The 22,982-nt window shown below is 48.5% G+C and overlaps 1 protein-coding gene across 2 annotated transcripts in view; it reads right to left on the bottom strand.

Annotated features, from left to right (window-relative positions):
- Window positions 1-22,982, bottom strand: part of LOC126983343 (uncharacterized) — a 52,429-nt gene that overhangs the window by 21,135 nt on the left and 8,312 nt on the right. Inside the window, exon 1 of one of the 2 annotated variants that reach the window (XM_050836058.1) lies at window positions 5,562-6,139. The exons of the other annotated variant lie outside the window; for it this stretch is intronic. Coding sequence (XP_050692015.1) covers window positions 5,562-6,086 — 525 coding nt within the window. The 5' untranslated portion in view covers window positions 6,087-6,139. Of the gene's footprint in view, window positions 1-5,561; window positions 6,140-22,982 lie in introns of those variants that run through there. 2 annotated transcript variants of the gene reach the window in all.

Here is a 22,982-nt window from a genome sequence, read left to right as displayed (position 1 = left end):
GTGTGTGTGTGTGTGTGTGTGTGTGTGTGTGTGTATGTGTGTGTGTGTGTGTGTGTGTGTGTGTGTGTGTGTACCTGAGGGCGTAGGAAGAGCGGTTGGTAAGACAGCCAAACCAGGTGTTCCATTAATCATCCCTATTGACACACACACACACACACACACACACACACACACACACACACACACCGTTGCCTTAATCCTTCGAACTAATCTCTCTCTCTCTCAATGAACTACAATAAAATAACTATGCTAAACGTGACTATTTTAGAACAAGACAAAGCGTGTGTGTGTGTGTGTGTGTGTGTGTGTGTGTGTGTGTGTGTGTGTGTGTGTGTGTGTGTGAGGGAGGGATGAGCTCAAGCCAGCATCCTGTTTATAATCCATTGTTTGCTTAGTTCTTCATGAAACAACACGCCCTCGCTTGCTTCCCACGACGCCGGTGCCAAACCCTCCATGCAAACCTGCGCTATAGACTCCTAGGGAAGGGGATCCTGCTATATACATGTTGAAGGGATCCTACACTATTAACTCGTGCTATATGGAATCCTGCACTGTATACTCGCTCTTGCCCTGAACCCAGTATTCATTTTTGATCATATTTGTAAGTTAACCGATATCATGTCTTTTCAGCTATTCAAGTATTCAAGAAGCCTGCAGCGGACTCCTATAAATACAGTTTCCAAAGCTATATATACACTTCATGCTTTCACAGTTTTCCCAGGAACCCCAAAGCAAAAACCAAAAGCAAGATAAACTAAACATTGATACCAAAAGCTTATAACTCTCCTATTCAACTAATCAAGTATTTTTAAGAAACATGCATCGGGATCCTATTTATGCGGTTTCCAAAGCTAAATATACACTCCACACTTTCACAGATTTCCCGGGAACTCCAAAGCAAAAACCTAAAGCAAAATAAACCAAACACTGATACCAGAATCTCATACCAAATCTTTTTCAACTCATTTTCAAGAAACATACAGGACTCCTATTTATCTAAGCAGTTTCCAAAGCTAAATATACACTCCACGCTTCCACAGATTTCCCAGGAACCCCAAAACAAAAACCTAAAGAGACAGACTTAAATCATCTCAAAGGCCGCCGCTCGCTTTTAATCCCACGAGTCACTGCAACGCAATTCACAGTGAAGCAAGAATCTCAGAGCTTGATGGGAGAAACACTCCACACAAACTGCTTCTTCAGATCTCGTCTCATCCTCTATCTCGCCCTGGTGTCACACAAGCTTAAGACAAACACTTCAGCAATCTTCTTCCCTCGCGATAAACAAGCTCGCGGTGGCAAATTAGGCCAAGCGCATATGTTGGACTAGGCATTCCTGGGAGCTTAGTGCATTTCCAGGGGTAGTTTTATGACCCTGGTGGTAGTTTAACCCTTCCTCTGTACAATGAACCCCAAAAGACACTCATTAGAACTCGACTGATCTCCTCTTTGCCCTTTGGAAGTAGTTGACATGGAGTGGAGGCGTCTGACATTGCCTATCAAGAGCTTCCCGCAACCCTTCCAAGAACACGTATTTGACTAGGCTTTCGTAGGAGTTCAGGTGATTTCCAGGGGTAGTCTTATGGCCCTGGTGGTAGTTTAACCCTTCCTCTGTACAATGAACCCAAAAAGACACTCATTAGAACTCGACTGATCTCCTCTTTGCCCTTTAGAAGTAGTTGACATGGAGTGGAAGCGTGACATTGCCGACCAAGGGCTTCAAGTAACACTCCCAAGAACATGTATTTGACTAGGCTTTCGTAGGAGTTTAGGGCATTACCAGGGGTAGTTTAATGACCCTGGTGGTAGTTTAACCCTTCCTCTGTACAATGAACCCAAAAACACACTCATTAGAACCCGACTGATCTCATTTTCGGTCTTTGGAAGGAGTTAAATGTTAAGTGTAGAAGCGTCTGCCCGCAACCCGCCCCAGCGCCGCCTCACACGCCTCTGCCACACACCGAAAGCAAACACATCGCTATCAAAGGAAAACAAGCCACAGTAGACATAATAAAAGCGCGCAAATAACGGGGCGGTGAAGGCGATAGAGGGAGATAACGCTGGCCAGGCTGGGGAGAATGTAAACAAAGATGGCGGCTGTGAAGGAGTGGGAGGAGGAGGAGGAAGACGAGGTGGAGGAAGGGGAGGTGGAGGAGATGGGTGTTGCCTTCGACCGCACATCACTCCCTTTTCTCTTTTTCACGAGAGAGAGAGAGAGAGAGAGAGAGAGAGAGAGAGAGAGAGAGAGAGAGAGAGAGAGAGAGAGAGAGAGAGAGAGAGAGAGAAATTAATACCACGAGATCAAGCCTTCCACCCTTATGATTATGTAGCAGCTGACGGAAATTGTATTACGGGAGAGAGAGAGAGAGAGAGAGAGAGAGAGAGAGAGAGAGAGAGAGAGAGAGAGTCCTTCAACCAAACCGCGTGACTACTTCCTTACATGATAAGAGGGGGAAGAGGAGGAGGAGGAGGAGGAGGAAGGAGAACCAGGATGAGGAGAAGGAAGAGAAAAAGAATTCGCGAGGTAAAGGAACCGAGAGAGAGAGAGAGAGAGAGAGAGAGAGAGAGAGAGGAAGTGTCGCCTTCATAATAATCAAGTCTAGCGTGAAGTAACAACTCAAGATTGCCGTACCTTTGCATCCTCTCTCTCTCTCTCTCTCTCTCTCTCTAACTCTTCCGTTCCTCCCTAAATAAGCATTAATCGGTCCTCTCTCTCTCTCTCTCTCTCTCTCTTCCTCCCTAAATAAGCTCTCTCTCTCTCTCTCTCTCTCTCTCCTCGTCAGCTGTCGTCCCATCACTCATTAACTACTATTTGTCCTTCTAATGAGAGAGAGAGAGAGAGAGAGAGAGAGAGAGAGAGAGAGAGAGAGAGAGAGAGAGAGAGAGAGAGAGAGAGAGAGCACGTGACTCATATTAATCCAGTGTTGACATTATTATTATTAGTTATCATTATTATTATTATTATTATTATTATTATTATTATTATTATTATAGTTTATTTATCTTTCACACCTGTCCAGCCTATATCGATTACCTGCACGTGTTTACCTGTACGAAGAAGAGGAGGAGGAGGAGGAGGAGGAAAAAAAGGAAACATAAAAGAGCAATTTGGAAGGATGAGAGAGACGGAAAAAGAGGAAAAAGGAAGCAGGAAAGAACAATGACGAGGAGGAGGAGGAGGAGGAGGAGGAGGAGGTGTTAGAACGTTAACATTCCACAATATGACTCTTCAATTGCCATCCATTACACGTCTCCCTCCCCCCCTTTCCTCCCCTCTCCCTCCCTCCCCTCTCTCTCCCTCCCTTGCCTCCCCCTGTCGCCCTTCCCATCACGCCAAGGCCACCACCATCACCATCACCATCACCACCAACAAAGGTACATCATGTCACCAAACACGACAAATCCTCCTCCTCCTCCCCCTCCTCTTCCTCTTCCTCCTCCTCCTCCTCTTCCCGATCCCCCTTTCTCTATATAAACAATACTCAATGCCACAGAGGAGGATCGGAGGCCGCACATACATAGATTCAGCGACTGTATAGTAACGCATTGAACGCCATATAACCCTACGATGACCGAATGGGAATAGAGGAGAGGAACACAATAGGGGTTTCAACGCTGTAGCAACATGATTCAACACTACATGAACAATACAGAGGAGGATCAGGGACACTACAACGAACTAGGGAGATTCAGGAACAGCGAACACACACACACACACACACACACACACACACACACACACACACTAAAAAGAAAACCTGGACCGCGGAGACGAGATGAAATTACAGAAAAATGAGACTTTGTACGACGAAACGAGAGAGAGAGAGAGAGAGAGAGAGAGAGAGAGAGAGAAGTTAGGGGGTTATGAATATGCAGGAGGACGAGGCGGCAATTTCTCGGCCATTACTCGGTGGGTCGTGGTGGGTCCGTGTGTCCATAATTGCGGCCAAAATGGAGCCATCATCAGGGGAGACTTCGGCCCTGAGACGACTCGGCACCGCAAAGGAAGGGAAAAAAACTACGAGGTACACAAGAACGAGAGATAATAGAGGAGAGAGAAGAGAGAGAGAAGAAGAGAAGTGGAGGGATGGATGGGGATTGACGAGTGTGTGTGTGTGTGTGTGTGTGTGTGTGTGTTAACTAATCAACTAAGAGGCTTGGATCCGCCTTCGCTACGTCATCAATCCTTCGCTACATGACATCGGAGCCGCCGCGTGGGATTAGATCTCTCTTGCCGCGCGCCTCAAAGGTAGGGAGTGAGAAGGTTAGCGAGATTCAGTGTAAATAAGGCGAGGAGGGGGTGGAAAAAAAGTTGTGTTGTCGAGTTTTTTGTGGCACGAATTTACAACTTCACTGGCGGACATGGTGGTGGTGGTGGGTGGGTGTGTTTACGTGAAGGTCCAGAATTATCATAACGTAGGACATGTATACCCTTGGCTTCTGTTGCTGCTGTGCGTGTAAAATAGTAAGTACAGCAAGGTATATCAACATGTTCTAATTGCATCTCCACCTGGTTCTCTTTTGGGTCTACCTTCTGTACTCTTCCTTCTTTCTCTCTCTCTCTCTCCTGTTAGTCTTGCTGTGCGTGTAACAAAGAGGTATGGGAGAGTATTTTAACGTGGTTCTAATCTTATCTCTACCTGGTTCTCAGTTTCTGCATCCTGTCCTCTCTTATTAATACATGATCTTCCTCTTCCTCTAATTCTCCACTCTCTGTTAGTCTTGCTGTGCGTGTAACAAAGAGGTATAGGAAAGTATTTTAACAAGAGGGTTCGAATTTCATCTCCACCTGGTTCTCTGTCTATCTTGTCCTCTCTTCCTCTTCCTACTCTCCTTACTCTATCAACTCTTACTTCTTTACTTTTCGTTATCCCTCTCGATGTCGGTTTATAGATGTAAGACGTCGTAATGAGTTTCTTTCCTCTTCCTGCGGTCATTAGTGCGGCAATTTCAAAGATATGTGGAGCGATTATGTACGCGTAAATCTTCCGCTATTGCCGTAAAAGTCAATATTAGGATGTCTCTCTCTCTCTCTCTCTCTCTCTCTCTCTCTCTCTCTCTCTCTCTGTGTATGGCGTCACTGCTAAGGCGTTCCGGTTACTCACTGTCTTTATCCAATTGAGAGAGAGAGAGAGAGAGAGAGAGAGAGAGAGAGAGAGAGAGAGGTGGGTTCGTTCAGGCAGGATGGGTGTGGATGGGGAGAAGTGCATCATCCACCCTAAACTCCCATTATTCTCTCTCTCTCTCTCTCTCTCTCTCTCTCTCTCTCTCTCTCTCTCTCTCTCACACACACACACACACACACACGGCACAAAAAGCGGTTCCATCCTCCATCACAGAAACAAAATATCAAAGTGCAGACACTCCCCGCCGGTTGAGCTTCCTTCCCTTCCCACAACCTCCCCGCCCGTCGCCGCAGCCCGGGTCCAGCCTTGGCACACCTGAGTACAACAGGTAAACAGCCCGTCTCTCCAAGGTTCTCAATTATGAAACCCCCGAAAGTAGCCCCTCGCCACACGCCCCGACCCGCGCCCCGCCACACAAACACAGATATCTCTCACCTGCACGCCGCCGAGGCCCACAGAAGAGAAGGGAAGTTTTAAATCCTCGACCCTAAAATTCACATATTGGGCGGGTCGCACAAACACCACAACACCGCCTACAATGGACAACAATACGGCCGTCTGCCTCCCTCCCTCCACCAGGCAACCTTGTCCGGGGCGGAGGTAAACTCGCCGGGGATTGGTCCATTTAACACTGACTCGGGGCCGCGTGTTTTCGTCAATTATCTTGATGGTTACCGCTCGGGAAGGTAATTGGCCACACGATACACGGGCGAGTGAAACAAAATGGGAAGGAGACTCATCCATAATGGGAACGGCACAGCGGGGGCAGCCCGGTGGTGAGGCGGGGATTGCTAGACGCCTCCACCGCTCCCCCGCGCCCTGTTGACGTCTGTGTCTCGGCTGTGGTGGTGTCGGAAGCCGCAAAGGGCAGGTCTGCCAAAGCCTCCCCCCTGGAACCAACGGGGCTCTCCACGCCCTACACGACGCGGCAAAAATCGCAGCCGCGCCGAGATCCAGCATCCCTCGTGCGGTTGTCTGCGAAAGGGTAGTGGAGACCGCGGCACGATAATTAGGAAATCTGATTACCCCGCATCGCTTAACTCCCGAGTCTGCGAGCATCACGCATGCACGGGGAGCGTCCCACGCGTGCAATAAATCGAAACGGCTAATTGGAATTCCGCAGCTGACATGTCCCTGTGCGTGCCAGGGTGAGGGAGATGCGGGAGCAGGGGCGGTGACACTTGGCAGGGGACAGGGAGGATACACACACACACACACACGGGCCGGGGTTCATAAAGGGGATGCGAGGTGAGGTGGGGGAAGGGGAGGGGGGTAGCTACGCACCATTGCCACAATTAACTTAATTCGTCCATTTCACCTAAAGTGACCTGGTGGATGTGGAAGACACCACCGAGCCGCCACGGGCGTGTCTGCCGCCTCCCTGCACGGCCACCGCGGGGCCTGCACCAAGGGCGGCAGGAGCGAGGCACTGACGGACTTTCTACGGGAGGACACCTGCTGCTGCTGCTGCTGCTGCTGCCTGCCGTCCTCCAGGGAACAAGTGGCTCGCTCGCCCCGGCTGACTCCTCGCCTCCACCCGCCCGCCCGTCCCACTCCCTTCCACTCCTCCCCATCCATCCGCCCATCTCCCCCTCCCCCACACACCACCGCCCAGCGCTCACCCGCGGACTGTTTTTCTCTCTTTTCCTCAGTGTTCCGGCCGCAGCGGGGGGGAGGGATTGAGACACCTGGGAGGGGGGGCGTCAGGTGTGGAGGGAACGTTCGTGCAGCAGTGAAAGCTTACAGATTTGGTCCCGTCCCTTCCCTTCGCTCCACCCAATCACACACTTGTCTTGGAGGGCGCCCAAACATAACAACTCCACTCGTTTGCTTTCCAAGAAATTACCTCGGACGCGATGAAATTTCCTGTACGTTTCTAAATGCCGTTGTGCTTAGAGGAAAACCCAGCTGTGATTTTCTCGGTCATTTCCGAAACTGTGACTGTATTTGGGACTCTCTCTCTCTCTCTCTCTCTCTCTCTCTCTCTCTCTCTCTCTCACACACACACACAGCTAACAGACCCGCTTCAGGACCTCCGGGGTGTCTCAGGGGCAGCGGGGCCGTCCTGTACTGGGCAGAAAAACTGAGGACATAAAAAGTGACCGTGGACACCCGGCAGCTGGCCCCTCGCCGCCTCGCCCTCGCCCTCACGCCTTGACACATTTCCTTCCTATAATTAATCTTAAGCGGCGCGTCTCGTTCTCCCGTGGCCGAGCGAAACTAATGGAACAGAGGAGCATTTCACAAGAGTGCGAGGGATTTAAATTACAGATAAAGGCTTTCGATGGACAAGTAACAAACATCATAGCGGGTGATGAATGGGGGGAGAGAGGAGAGATAAGGAAGACAAGAGGGCTAACAACAACACCGGGGCATTAAAGAGGTAAAGAAGAGAGGACTGGGAGGAAAGGACGGACGTGGAAGAGATAAACAACAATAATATAGGAATTGATTAGAGAGAAGGAAGTAAATGAGCGTCACTTCTGAGTTATATGAACATTCGTGGTTGAGTTGAAAATTGTTACTGATTGAACGCTTTCCAAAACAAAGAAGCTTCACCAAACGAGACTTGAAGCTCTCATCTCTGTGCTGTCCCACTTCCTAATGCAAGAGATAACCAGCATCTTCACTTCTTATCCCTTTCAGCTGTATATTCTAAATCTTTTTCGTGTACATTTCCTCCTTCCTTTACTAAACCCTCAAGACACACTTCTAACCTAATAATCGCACTTTTGGAATCTCGTGTATTCTTTCTAAATGTCTCAGCTTCTTGTGATACGAACTTGTTACTCTGATTTTTCTTTTGCCTACATCCTCGACCATAAGAAAGTAAGCTACAGGAGTCTCAAGATGGTTTAGCTTTTCCTTTGGCCTCCTCCTCAATCGTAAGAAAGTACGCTACAGGAGTCTCAAGATGGCCTCGCTTTTCATTTGGCCTCCTCAATCGTAAGAAAGCAAGCTACAGGAGTCTCAAGATGGCCTCGCTTTTCATTTGGCCTCCTCAATCGTAAGAAAGCAAGCTACAGGAGTCTCAAGATGGCCTCGCTTTTCATTTGGCCTCCTCAATCGTAAGGAAGTAAGCTAGAGTCTCAAGAAGGCGTCTGAGTTTAAGTGACGCCAAGAAACGGGCCCTGGACACCACCGCTCCTCCTCCTCCTCCTCCACCTCCTTGCCGGTCTAGAGAGGCTGGAATTCAGAGTGACGCGGCCGGCCAGCCATCCGTCTCTCCACCCCGACGAGGCGGTCACACAGAATAAACAATCTTGGCACGACGCGCGGCCCCTCGGAAGCCTTGATAGGACTGCCTCCTCGCTCTCAGCCTCCGATAACCTACATTTGTTTAGCCGTGACAGGAATCCACACAAGAAATCATCGGCCATTATCATTCCCCTCCAGAACTAGGCTTCCATAACGCTCTTCGCTTCTTCGTCTCCTTACTGTGCTCCATCCTAGTCTGAGAGGTTATACAAAGCTTCCAATTCCATCTCTTCTCTGGTTCTATCGCCCCTGACATCTATAATCCTTGGGTCGCCACTGTTACTTTCATTGTCCGTCTGATATCAGTTCTACGCACAATATCACCCGCGTACGTCTAATCCGTAAGCGTAAGTCATTAGAATTCCACAACAAAGACGCGTTCCTGCCCTGACTTACAATCCCTGGGTCGCCACTGTTGCCTTCGCTGTCCGTCTGATATCAGTTCTACGCACGATATCACCCGCCAACGTCTATTTCGTAAGCGTAAGTCATTAGAATCCCGCAACATAGACGCGTTCCTGCCCTGACTTACAATGCACGATATCACCCGCCAGCGTCTATTTCGTAAGCGTAAGTCATTAGAATCCCGCAACAAAGACGCGTTCCTGCCCTGACTTACAATCCCTGGGTCGCCACTGTTACCTTCGCTGTCCGTACGATATCATCCGCCAACGTCAATTTCGTATTCGTAAATCATTAGAATATCCACAACAAAGGCGAGTTTAACATCCACCCTCCTCTCCCGCCCTCACCTTACCCCACCCCCACCCCCCACCCCGCCCCGCTCGCCTGTCCAACCACGACAAATATTTCCCCGTAAGAAAACGAGTTAATGGAGGGCGACTCGAGACGGGGCGGCGGCGCGGCGCGGGGAGAGAAATGCGGCGTTGATCGTCCTCCATTTCTTTAGAGTACCGGGGACTGGCAAAGGTCAAAACAAGATAATAAAACTACGCCCGCAACACAAAGGAGGCAGAGGAAGGAGCCGAGGAGAATACTAAAGCTTCGTTCGCGTTCAAGTCACAGGAAGATTACAATGAAATCAAAGCTGTTTCTGAGTCTTCCAATTACAGAGATGAAAGAATGAAGGCACAAGGAAGAAGAATAACCAACCTTTTTTCGCGTTTAAGTCACAGGAAGGGGAAGAAACGCAGTGAAATCAAAGCTGTTTCTGAGTTTTCCAATTACAGAGATGAAAGAATGAAGACACACATAGGAGGCAGAGGAAGAAGCCGAGGAGAATAACCAACCTTACTTCGCGTTTAAGTCACAGGAAAGGGGAAGAAACGCAATGAAATCAAAGCGGTCCCTGAGTTGTCCAGTTAAAGGGATGAAAGAATGAAGATACGTGTTAACTCTTGCATTAGTTAGTTGGACAAGATATGGACGAGCCTGAGTAGGAAACCCTGGATAGGTGTTCACCTCGGCTCTGGCTACAACGAGTGGGTGGCTCGCTGGCGGGGCCTTGGGCGACGGGGGAAGGGGAGGAGGGGGATGGGATGGGGAGGAGAGAAGGGAAGGGAAGGGAAGGGGAGGGGAGGAGAGGGAAGCATTGTCACAGGACCAAGCCTGCTGTAAGCTTTCACTACAAGACGAACGTTCCCTTCACACCTGACGCCCCCCGCCCCCTGCACCTCCCCCTAGGTGTCTTGATTCCCTTAGCTGGGGCCGGAACACTGGGGAAAAGAGAGAAAAACAGTCCACGGGGTGAGTGCGGGGCGGCGGTGTGTGTGGGAGGGGAGGAAGGAGGACGGGGCGGATGGCGGGGAGGGCCGGGGCGGATGGGGAGGGGGGAAGGGAAAGGGTCGGTAAGGCCACCCACAAGTTGGCTCCCATGTTGACAGACGCAAGATACGCAAATTTAACCACGAATTTTGCTCTCAAGCGATGCGTGCTGAGGCCGCGGCGGGACACGCACGCATCGGGGGGGGCGTGGGGGGAGGGGGCCAACCAGCACACGCCCCCACGCCCCCCGCAGCAGGGCGTGGGAGGAAAACAGCAACACCCTCGATAGCAACACCGGGGCTGGAGCAGGTACGGATGTTGCCACCAGACGCGTCACTACCTACGGGGAATGCCGATGATGTCTTGCTGGGGGATTCTGAGGCTTTATAGCGCCCCCCCTGAGGCTTCTACGGGAGGCGAGAGCTCGGGTGGGCATGGCAGGGGGTGTTAGAGAAGGGAGGTGACGTGAGGGGGGCCGCAGGGGGTAAGGGAGGCGGGGGAGGGATCAAAAGTCATCAGCCCTCAATTAAATCCTTCCAAGTGGCGACCGTCCGCATGCTACCTGACTGGCCGGCCCGGAGGGGGGATGCAGCCCGACGGGTTACACGCGCGCACACACACACACACACACACACACACACACCTTGCTCACCGCCTCTCTCCCTTGCTCCGGACGAAATTTCCCCGTGAATTAAAACCCCACACGTTTCCTTTCTCTCCCCCTCTCTCTTTCTTCCTTTCCTTCTCTCTCTCTCTCCACGGCGCCACAGCCACATCTACATACTACTGACGGAGAGGACGAAGGAGGTAAATGTGTAAGGTGTAGCCTGTTACCTTCGTCTACAGGATAGCTATCTATCGACTAGTATTCATCGAGGTCCCTCCCGTCACGAGCCATCCACCCACTGCTGGCGGAGGAGTGATTAGGCTCAGGTGTTAAGTCTACTGCAGGACAAAGACATTCCCAGGCTCGTCCATATCTTGTCCAACTAACTAATGCAAGAGTTAACACGTATCTTCATTCTTTCATCCCTTTAACTGGACAACTCAGGAACAGCTTGGATTTCATTGCATTTCTTCCCCTTCCTGCTCCGGCAAAGGTTCTAATCCCACCTCTCCACCTGGTTATCTGCTACCCTGACGTCCACAATCCCTAGGTCGACACTGTTACTTCATTAGAGTTTATGATTTCAATTCTGCAAGACGAAGGCCATTTCCAGTATCATCCAGCTCTATGTTAGTGCACTCCATCCTGCTCCGGCAAAGGTTCTAATCCCACCTCTCCACCTGGTTCCCTGCTGCCCTGACTACCACAATCCCTGGGTTACCATTGTTTATTCGTCTGTCTGCTTTCTGCTCCACACACGACGAGACCTAACGACGTATATTTCTCAGTCATACTCGCTAATCCCCCGGCAAAGGTTCTAATCCCACCTCTCCACCTGGTTATCTCCCCGCCTTGCCTTCCACAATTCTTAACTTGCCACTGTTACTTAAGACGTTCATCTGTTTTCACTTCGACGCACGTGACCAAACCAAGTATATTTCTTAGTCAGACTCGCTAATCCCCCATCAAAGGTTCTAATCCCACCTCTCCATCTGGTTATCTGCTACCCTGCCTTGCACAATTCTTGCCACTTAAGTCGTTCGTCTGTTTTCCGCCCCACGCATGATGTGACCTGACCAAGCCCATTCCTTCGTCACACTCGCTAATGCTAACAAAATACTTTAACCCTTTGTCTGTTCCCTGATCAATGATGCTCGCTTCCTGTCTGGCGTACGCGCTTTTTCCACCGTCTTCAAAACCCTTCTTTTTCTTCTTCTTGGCTCGACTCTGCTTCGTTCCGGTCCGCCGATGATACATTACTGACGCTCTGAATCTGTGTTCTTGTGAGGAGGGAAAGAGGAGGAGGAGGAGGAGGAGGATGAAAAGGAAGTAAAGAAGGAAAGGGGGAGGAGGAAGGAAGTGAAGATAAGAGAGGAGGTAAAGACGGAAAGAGGAAGGAGGAGGAGGAGGAAGGAAAGAAAGGAGAGAAGGAAGTCAACTTAGTCTTCTCTCTCGTGGAAGTAAAGAAGGAAAGAAATAAAGAAGAAAAGTAGAGATAGAGGAGAGAAGGACGAGTCATCTTATAGCCCCCCCCCTCTCTCTCTCTCTCTCTCCCGTGGACAAAGGAGTAGCCTGGTGCCGAGGAATGCTAACAATGGACGCCTGCGTGCCGGAAAGATGACTGAAGGCGAGGGAGCGGGCGCTGCACTGACAGGAAATGGCTGCGATGATCAGGTAGTCATGGTAGTAGTAGTAGTAGTAGGAGGAGGGGGAGGCGAAGAAACAGTGGTAGGCAGAGGCAAGTAGTAAGCAATAGATAAGAAGCATGTAGTTAGTAGCAATATAAGTAGTAGTAGTAGTAGTAGTAGTAGTAGTAGTAGTAGTACACCACACCAAACCACCCTGACACTTTCCTTTCCCTTCCCACCTCCATTCCTCACTCTCTCCACCCCATACCTCCCTCACTCCCTTCTCCCCCCTCACTCTCCCTTACCAAACACAACACGCCACGCCCACCCAGCGGTCACCACGACGCAAGTTCAACCCCGGACGGCCCCTGAGCCATGACCCACAGGACAGGACTTCCATCGTGTTATTAGGCCTAAGACTGTGACTGCCGCTACTCACAAGGTTGTCCTCGGCCTAGGGAAGGGGAGGGAGGACGAGGAGGAGGAGGACAGGATAGGAGGAAGAAATATGGAATAGAAGAGGAGGAAGAGGAGAATGATGTGTGTGTGATGGGATAAGAGCAAGGAATGATAGGAGGAGGATGAGAAGGAGGTGGAAGATTAGAAGCAGAGAAGAAAGGAATGAGAGGAAAAGGAAGAAAAATAAAGAAGAATAAGGAAGACAAGGAACGTTTGATGACAGGTTAGAAGCAAAGAAGGAAAGAAAGGAGAGAGGAAAGAGATCAAAGAAGAGGAGGAAGAGAAGAAGAGGAAGAGGAGGAGGAGGAGAGGAGAAATATGGACTGGGAAAGGACGGGACAGGAGGGTCATTGAGGATGGTATGGAAGGAAGGAGGGAGAGAAGGAGGAAGGGAGGGAGGGAAAGTAGACAGGTAACAGAGAGAGAGAGAGAGAGAGAGAGAGAGAGAGAGAGAGAGAGAGAGAGAGAGAGAGAGAATCGTGCGGGGTATCTCGGTGTGTTGATAAAAGCCTCAATTCTCCTCTCCCTTCAGCGATACACGTTATCAGCCCCGCGCGGCCCAATTAGGTGACAGCAGAGACGACCTTCTCGCTCCTATCGCCTGTATTTAAGTCCTTGCTGCCGTCACGCCCTCCCCTGCTGTCATTTTGGTTCTCCTTGTCGATTTTTTTATAGTTTTTTTTCAGCTTTTTTTTTTCTCGATGTTTTGTTTTTCTCTTTTTGTTCGTTTTTTTCACGTTTCCTTGTCGCTTTTTCTGTTTTTATTCTCGTTTTTTTTATTTCCTTCTTCCTTCTCCTATTCTGTTCCTTGTATGCCTCGTCCTCTTAGTAGTATTAATAATAGTAGTAGTAGTAGTAGTAGTAGTAGTAGTAGTAGTAGTAGTAGTAGTAGTAGTAGTAGAGGTGCAAAGCGGCTTGTTTAATGGGAAAAAGGAGAAAGTTAACACGAGTAATTGAGAGAGAGAGAGAGAGAGAGAGAGAGAGAGAGAGAGAGAGAGAGAGAGAGAGAGATGAGGTAAGGAGTAACGGGGAGAGAGAGAGGATGGGGAGGAAAATGAGAGAAGAAACAGAGGAGAGAGAGGGAGGGAAGATGAATGAGAAGAAAACAAACAAATAATGAAGGAGTACAGAAGAGAAGTAACGGAAGGAGGAGGAGGAGGAAAGGAGGGGGGGGAAGAGGAGGAGTTGATAAGCTTGCTGACGTGAGAAGGAAACGGAAGGGGTAGAAGAAAGGGAAATGGAGAGAGAGAGAGAGAGAGAGAGAGAGAGAGAGAGAGAGAGAGAGAGAGAGAGAGAGAGAGAGAGAAAGGGAAGGAAAAGGTGAGGACAGGAAAAGGGGGAAGGGGGGACATTGACGAAAGCAAAGGAGACAAACAGACGAACGAACGAACGGAAATGAAGAGATAATCAAAGAGAGAGAGAGAGAGAGAGAGAGAGAGAGAGAGAGAGAGAGAGAGAGAGAGAGAGAGAGAGAGCAGAATAAATTAAGAATGGAAAAATTAAAGGTAGAGATGAAAGAGAAAGTGCTGAGCTGTGGAAGAGAAAGGGAAGAGACAAAAAAGGAAAATAGGAACAAAAAATGAAAGGAAATAATTACGATAAAAATGGAGATGGAAGAAGAAGAAGAAGAAGAAGAAGAAGAAGAAGGCGAGAATGAAGACTAAGAAGATAAAGAATAAAACGAAGAAGAGGAGGAGGAGGAGATGGCCGAAGAAGAGGAGGAGGAGGAGATGGCCGAAGAAGAGGAGGAGGAGGAGATGGCCGAAGAAGAGGAGGAGGAGATGGCCGAAGAAGAGGAGGAGGAGATGGCCGAAGAAGAAGAGGAGGAGGAGATGGCCGAAGAAGAAGAGGAGGAGGAGATGGCCGAAGAAGAGGAGGAGGAGGAGATGGCCGAAGAAGAGGAGGAGGAGGAGGAGGAGATGGCCGAAGAAGAAGAAGAGGAGGAGGAGGAGGAGATGGCCGAAGAAGAAGAAGAGGAGGAGGAGGAGGAGGAGGAGGGGGAGCCACTAGCAATACCTCAGGCCAGCCACAGCGTCGTCAACATCATAGTGTCAACAGGAAGTCCCGTTGTCCTCGGCGCGTCGGAAGACCCACGAACGAGCCCCGGATAAAGGACCCAACGAGCCGCTCACCGCCGCCCAAAGCCCCGACGATAAAGCCCGCGATGGACGGACCTTACGCGGCCACAATAAAGGAACAAGAGGCCGCTGAGAGCCCGGAGCACAAAGCCTGAAATGTGGGCTGGAAAAATGGCCGCGCGATTGAGGGAGTAAGTTAAAGACACATTAAGACCAGGTGTGACAAGGGTGCACCTCCGCCTCCTCCCTCCTCTTCCCACGGTGATGGTCAACTTGTTCTCCGGAAGCTTTTAACTCTTCCTACCCACCTAACCTCCCCTCCTCATGTTCCTAGATAACCCCCCATCCTCTCCTCTCCCCTTTTCCTTCCTCCCTTCACTCCCCCTTCCCTAACCAAGACAAAACACCCCTTCCTCTCCTCTCCCCTTTTCCTTTTTCCCTTTCCCTAAGCAAGACAAAACACCCCTTCCTTTCACCATTCTACAATACCACACCCTTTCTTTCCCCTTCCAGGATAGAACACTTTTTTACACCCCAATTCCAGGATAGAATTCCATTTCCTTCCAGTCGTTCTCTCAGAATTCCCCTCCTTTTCCTCCTCCAACCCCCATCCCCCCTTCCTTTCCCCATTTACCCCTTTCCCTCCGACACCTCTCCTGGATATAAGCTTTCTGAATACATTGCCTTTTCCATCTCTGCCCCCCATCTCCCATTTATTTTTTCCTCCGCCAGCCCCTTTCCCCTTCCTTCTCCTCCCTTTGGATCGGACCCCCGCCTTCCCCCCGCCCCCAGCAGCGCCGGAAAGGACTTCCCGTCACCGCTAAACACGGCTCAGGTTGCGCAAGGTTAAGTTTCCGAGGCCGGAGTGGAAGGGCGTCCAAGCTCTGGGTGTGGTGTTAGACGTCCCCGCTTAGCTGTGCCTTGTGGGAAGTGTTTAGGCGTGTTACTTCTTGGTAAAATGTGGAGCAAGAGAGAGCGGCAGGAAGCGACAATCTTGTATTAGGGAAAAGGCAAGGGTTCAAGACGTTCAAATGACAACTGTGATAAGCAGGGGACTAGAGCAGATCGTGTCCGCTCAAGACGTTCTACCGACAATTATACATGATTTAGAAATGGTTGTATTATGCGTAGTGATACGTAGGTGGATAAATGGCGGGTTAGGAGTTCTTGAAGGTAGAACAGATAGGTAACCAGTGAATATATGGAATTAGAACCTTTACCACAGCAGATTGAAGTACAGTAGCACCATACCTAGAACTGATAACAGATAAGTGATGACCCGGGAATTGTAGCAGACAGGTAATCAGGTGAAGATGAAATTAGAACCTTCACCAGAGAGCTGAAGTACACTACCATCAGACAGACAAGGGTAGCCAACATTGGGAAAGGCCTTTGGAAGAACTGTTCATGTCAGGGCATACAGGTAGCCAGGTGGAGATGAAATTAGAACCTTTACTAAACTAGGGTGAAGTACACTATCACCAGACACAGGGATGGAGTACGTTGGGAAAGGCTCGATGTTGACAAGTAATAACTGATGATGACGATGATGATGATGATGACGCCGTTTGTACAGGTCAAGCGTGAGAGAGCGAGGGGAGACGCGCATATGAAATTCTAAGAAGGATCATGACGCTCAGAAGTATAGACGCAGCGCGGGAGCCATTCAGGGAAAGCCTCGACTCCCTGAATGCTCTCTCCGCCCTCTCTTTAATAGCATCAGAAACCAAGCAACAGGGTCTGAATGCCTCCTGTATAGGCTCGAGATGGCGGAGCAAAGAAAGGTTTAAGACGATCTGAAGCTGGTCCTCAGATTCCTTAAATGGAGAAAAAAAGGCAACAGGATCTGAATGCGTCACAGAGGGTTGAGATGACGTAAGAGAAGAGTTCAAAGCGATCCTAAAAAGGTGGATTCTACGTTTCTGTGCGTTTTTTGTTGAGATTGGAAGGTTGGTTGATGCTGAATGCTCTCCGATCCCTTTAAATATATATGAAAACAAAGTAACAGGGACTAAACGCGTTCCATAGAGTCTCAAAGGAGGATCTTAAGTATTTTCAGTGTTTTTCTTTAGGTTTGAATGTTTGTTGATCCTAAACGCTCTCAAATCCCTTTAAATATAACCAAAACAAATCAACAAAGGCGTTCAGTAGAGGTTCAAAGTGGATTTCACACATTTTCTAGCATTTGCGACAGTGTTCGAATGCTTGCTGATGGACTTAACTTGTAAATAGAGGATAAGAAGCTCAGCGAACCAATTACGAGACGCAGAAGAGAGGAGGAGGACGAGGAGGAGGAGGAGGAGGAAGAGGAGGAGGAGGAGGAACCTGCGCCAATGTGGAATTAAGAGGATTAGGAGAATACTTGTCTGACTCATAGGGTTCACTTACACAAGAACACGTTTTACCGAATAAGGAAATTAACTTGAGCACGCCAAGGAAATGATGCTTTATGATGGTATGCAAGAACGTTTGTGTGTGAGGAACGTTTGTGTGTGAGGAACGTTTGTGTGCGTGTATCTCCTCCCTCCATCCACCCACACCCACACACACACTCCAGCAACTAACCTTTAAGCCTTCTCTCGCGGCCGGAAATGATGAATAATAAGGGTTCTGTAGGAGACAGCGACCACCCTTCCGCCCTCACTCTCCCTCACCTCCCCCATAGCACCCTCACCTACCCTCCCTTACCTCCACACCACCAGCCTACACCCACTCTCCCTCTCTCCTGTCCCTACCTCTGTCTCTCTCTCCCTCCCCCTCTTCCTCCTCCTGTTCCCTCTCTCCCCCGCAGCACCGGAAATGTTATCAAAAGCCATTCACTCTCTTTCCCCTTTACAGGTGGTGGAAACGGGTTAGTTAACGTCCGCGAATATTTGATGCCCGTCCGCGAATGTTTGGTGTTCGCGAATATTTGATGTGCGCGGGGTCACACCAGAAAAAAATAGAGCTTGCCTAATTACCCTTTCTGTTATTATTGTAGTAGTGGTGGTGGTAGTAGTAGTAGTAGTGGTTCGTGGTCGTGACATATGCTGACTCGTTTAGATATTAAGAAGAATGTGAATATATGGTTTTGTTTCTCGCTCTCTCATTTCATCTCTACGGGCCTGACTCGTGGACGCTGATTAGACTGAACGTTCTGAGCGGCGGCAGCGAGTTTACTTTCCTTTCTTGGGCCTGACTTGTATAAACGGCGACATGACTCCCAAAACCGGACTTTCCTCTCGCTCTCCCTCGTGACCCGACCCGCTTGAGTTATGGATGCTGATTGGACTTGTCTGGTGATGGGATGCGTCTCGAGTGATTGGCAAAGATGCTGACACCGATCTGAAGAGGAGGAGGAGGAGGAAGACGAAGAAGAAAATGAAGATGAAGAAAAAGACGAAGAAGAAAATGAAGATGGAGAAAAGATGAAGACGAAGAAGATGAAGAGGAAGAACAAGTAGCGATAGTTGTTGAAGATGAAGTAGATATATTGATAGGTAGAGAAAGTAAAAGCAGAAACTGACACACACACACACACACACACACACACACACACACACACACACACACACAAAGTGGATAGCAAGTGACAAGGCGACACTCACCACTGTTCTATTTTCGGTAATGTGGATGGAATGTGGACGAGGAGGAGGAGGAGGAATAGGAGCACAACATAACCCAGTCTTACCTTCCCCCTCTCCCCCTCCCTATCAACCACCATCACCACCACTACCAGCATCACCACCATCACCATCACTACCAACAACAACATTTTATCTGCTTTGAAAAATGTCCATTGTTGTCTCATTTTAAGGACAACATACCTCCCTCCTCCTCCTCGACCACCACCTCCTCCTCCTCCTCCTTGTCCTCTTACAGCCAATAGTGCCAAATTTGCCCAAACAAGACCCGTTTAGTGACCCGTATGCGAGTGGTTGTGTATTTTGGCTTGGCTCAGTTTAAGAAGAAGAAGAAGAAGAAGAAGTAAAAGAAGAAGAACCAGTAGTAATAGCAGTAGATGTAGAAGATTAAGTAGTAGAAGTAGCAGTAGTAGTAGTAGTAGTAGTATAAGAAAATTAACACACACACACACACACACACACACACACACACACACACACACACACACACACACACACACACACACACAGGGGTTGCGCGGCTCAGGGGGTCTGGTAACACATTTTGCGCAATTTTGAGGATATATAAAAAAAAAAAAATAAATAAGTTAGAGGTGTTTAGAATGGGCGTCTCAAATTGTGTGTGTGTGTGTGTGTGTGTGTGTGTGTGTGTGTGTGTGTGTGTGTGTGTGTGTGTGTGTGTGTGTGTGCCGTAATTATTATAAGTGATATATCTGTCAAGGTGATAAACATTGAAAGATTAACGAACTTGATATCATAAGCGCCTTCAGATACTGTCACGATAAATTCATAAAACTTAGCTTCGGGGGGGAGATAAACCTCTCTCTCTCTCTCTCTCTCTCTCTCTCTCTCTCTCTGATATGCAAGAGTGAGAGGGAAGAGAAACGTTAAGAAATTATGAATGAAAACAAGTGCCAGGAATGAGTGAGTAAGAGCGAGTGAGCGAGTGAGTGAGTGAGCGAGCGAGGAACACCATCTCAGACTGTTTCTATCCTCATAGGGAACAAAGGGAGGCTTGTGCGGGACAGACAACCTCTCCCTTCTTCCCTTCCCTTCTCTCCCTTCCTCCTCCTCGTCGCCTCTCCACCAGGAAGCTCCACCGCCGCCCTCGCCTCCACTTGTCCAATGTTTGTCTGGTAATTAATGTGGCCTAATTTTCTGGTCAATACAAACTGACCATCTCTTAAATCATGGCGCGAACGTTACTCCTTCCTTCCTTCCTGCTCTCTCTCTCTCTCTCTCGTGCATAATTTCTTCCTCACTTCTTTCTCCTACTCTTAGCCTGCCTCTCCCTCTCTCTCTCTCTCTCTCTCTCTCTCTCTCTCTAATCAGCATCATCTTATTTTCCAACATTTTTCTCTCGCATGTATATTTGTCATCTCCTGAATAGATTTGCGTCATCATCGTAATATCAATCTCAGTAACAATAATAATAACCTCGGTAATAATCTTAATGCTTTTAGTTCCTGCACAAATCTTCGCTTGCCCGCCTTTCCCCCGCTCGCCTCGTTAACATTCACATTCGGCTTCATTGCGTCTTGTTTTCTGGTCTGAATTACCCGCGTGCAGGCTTTCTCGTTGACCCCATTCTTCACGCATGATCTCGCGGTTATTCTCGTTCTTCCTCGCACGCACGGACATGCAAATACACACAAACACACACTCACACACAGTTCCTTCCTCTTCCATTGTACTGTTTCTTTATCTATCTCTATATCAATCTGTCTATTAGTTTAAGTCCTTTCCGATATGTCTTTTTTCCCCTCTCTCCTCTTCCTCCACAGCTCCTTAATTTTCACACCCACTGTCTCCCTCTCTTCACTGCATATGCCTGATTTTTCAACCCTTTCACTTTCCTTGTAACTTTCTTCCTCAATACGCATACACGCACGCACACACACAACCCCCCCACTCCCCTCACGCCTTCCACACACACACACGATCCTTACATCTTCATTCCATTATTCATTCAGCAAGACTAATAATACTCTTCCGTGAGGCTTCATTAACCCTCAGGCGGCTACCAGATAACTTTCATTCCGCTTGGTTCCCTCCCCGGACGCGCGCGAGCATTTGCACCGAACTGAGCCCTGGAGAGACACAAGACTGCGACCACCAACATTTCAAGAATAAATATTGTGCTGTTAGGAGGTTCTACAAGGCCTCCTCTGTTTAGTAGAAGCGTAGTTTGATGCATTATAACTTGGGTCCAACATTGCCTTACATAACAATGACTTGGAACGTGTATATAAGCACTAATAGAAAAAAATAGGTTTATCGCTCCGTTAAAACTCGGCAATACTAACTTTGGACGTGTAAATGAGTAAAAATATCGAAAAAATAGGCTTATCGCTCTTTAAAAACTCAGCAACAATATCTTAGGACATTTAAATGAGCGAAAATGCAAAAAGAATTGGCTTATCGCTCTTTTAAAACTCGCCAACAAAAACTTACGACGTTTGAATGAGCAAAAATGTCGGAAAAATATATTTATCGCTCTCAAAACTCAGCGCTCGCGGGCTTGTGAACTTACGACTTAAATGAGCAAGTGTCTTAAAAATTAGTCTATTGCTCTCTTAAACTCAGCGCTCGCGGGCTTGTGTTTCCTAAGGGCTGAGTAATAGCGCCAAGCATTACGTGACACCCACGCTCCAGACACAAATTACCGCCGAGGCCGAGACGCGAGCACCGGCGATTTGTCATTGGCTTCAGTGTTGCCAACGATCACGGTCCCTGCGCGGAGCTGTGGGTTGGCAAGACTGACTGACACACCTGTTGATTGTTTGTCTACCTGTCTGGGGCTGCACGTGTTTGTCTCGTAGCTGGATAGAATGACAGCTTATTGACAACACGAAGAAAGATTGAAACTAAACACCAAAGGAATTCGAACTCAAGTGGTCTGTCACAAACATAAGAGCATCTAACCCCAAAGAGAAGCCCATTATAAAGTAAACAAAACGAAATTCAAACAAATGAGGACCTTCAAATTTAACCTAACACAGAAACTCACCAATATAAGATCAGTTAACCCTAAAGTGAAGACCAGGAGTGACTATTCAGGCTCTAAACTATCAAGAGTCATTTGTCACCTTCAGGATGTCACACGGGAAACACATACACCCACATCACGAACACCTTCCAAGAAAACGAAACTACCGCATACGTGTGTCTGAGTGTCTATTACTTCCACTCAGCCTGGGCGTCACGAAGGCTCCGAGTGGTTACGACATCCACGTCAGAGCGTTTTGCTGGCACCGAATTTGGATTATCTAAACGGAGACATGTGTTTTTATCGGGTATTTTTATCTGTTAGTATTTAGTTTAGTAGTAGTAGTAGCAGTAGTAGTAGTAGTAGTAGTAGTAGCAGCAGCAGTAGTAGTAGTAGTAGTTGTCGGCCACAGTCATTGGCGGGGTGGGGCCAATGAATTGCTTTGTGAGAGGATATGAGAAAAGATACCGCTCACAACGCAACTCTAATGGATGGAGGCCCGTAGTAGTAGAAGAAGTAGTAGTAGTAGTAGTAGTAGTAGTAGTAGTGTTTCTTACCATTTAGCATTGCATATTTATCTCCCAGCATTGATTTTTTTCTTTTTTAACAAAGGAGACAAAAATCCGGGGAAATGCTGATCTTGTGACGCTGTGAAAGCCTCCAAAAAGTGAATCATCAGTTTAGTTCGTGGACTTTTTCGGCGCTTTGTTGCCGCACACGTGTTGCCATGAAGCCTCTCCTTGTTGCCATGCTGCGCCGCGCCATGTTGCTACACTCCTGCGGCACAGACAGTGTTACCATGATGCTCTTTGTCTTGTTCTGTGCTGCGTTGGCTTACACTCCTCCTGCCCTCTCATCATCATCCAATTATCTCTTTCCTCCTCTTCTAGTCCTCCCTGCTGCATTTCTTCAACTCTATTCAACTCTGTCTTCTCTATTCCATCAATCTATTACCTTCCTCTAACCTTCCTCTCGTTCCTTTATCCAGTCTTTGCTCTCCTCGTCTGTCTCCTTCCCTGACCCCTTTCTCTATGGTATATCTTCTTTATCTTATTCCTTCTTTCATCCTTTTCCTTCAACCCCATTGCATCCATCTTCCCTTCTCTTCCTATTTATCCACCATGGTCTGCTGCTGCTATATCTTGATGGTCCGTAGCCTGAGATAACATGTTCTACTAAACCCTGGATGCGCCAAATACTTATTATTAAACTCGTGTTACTTACCATTAGTGACGGGAAAGAGGATCGGAGTCAGAGCTCATAAAGGATGCCAATTATCGGTTGTGTCGGTGCTTAAACTCAAGTACGACAAATTTAAGATTCAACTGAGAGGAAGCGACCTGTATGAGCCCTTACCCCTCCCCGCCTCTTTGCTGTCACTACTGATGAGTAATCGATGAAGCTCAGCAAACTCTGGTGGTGCACGTGACACGCCGGGAGGCTGGGAAGCTGACTCTGAAGCCTCGAGTCACGCACATTAATCATAGGA

The sequence above is a fragment of the Eriocheir sinensis genome, chromosome 53, assembly GCF_024679095.1.
Source record: "Eriocheir sinensis breed Jianghai 21 chromosome 53, ASM2467909v1, whole genome shotgun sequence".
Taxonomy (NCBI): Eukaryota; Metazoa; Arthropoda; class Malacostraca; order Decapoda; family Varunidae; genus Eriocheir; species Eriocheir sinensis.
The sequence above is the reverse complement of the archived record's forward strand: the minus strand, read 5'-3'. Positions and strand labels throughout refer to the sequence as shown.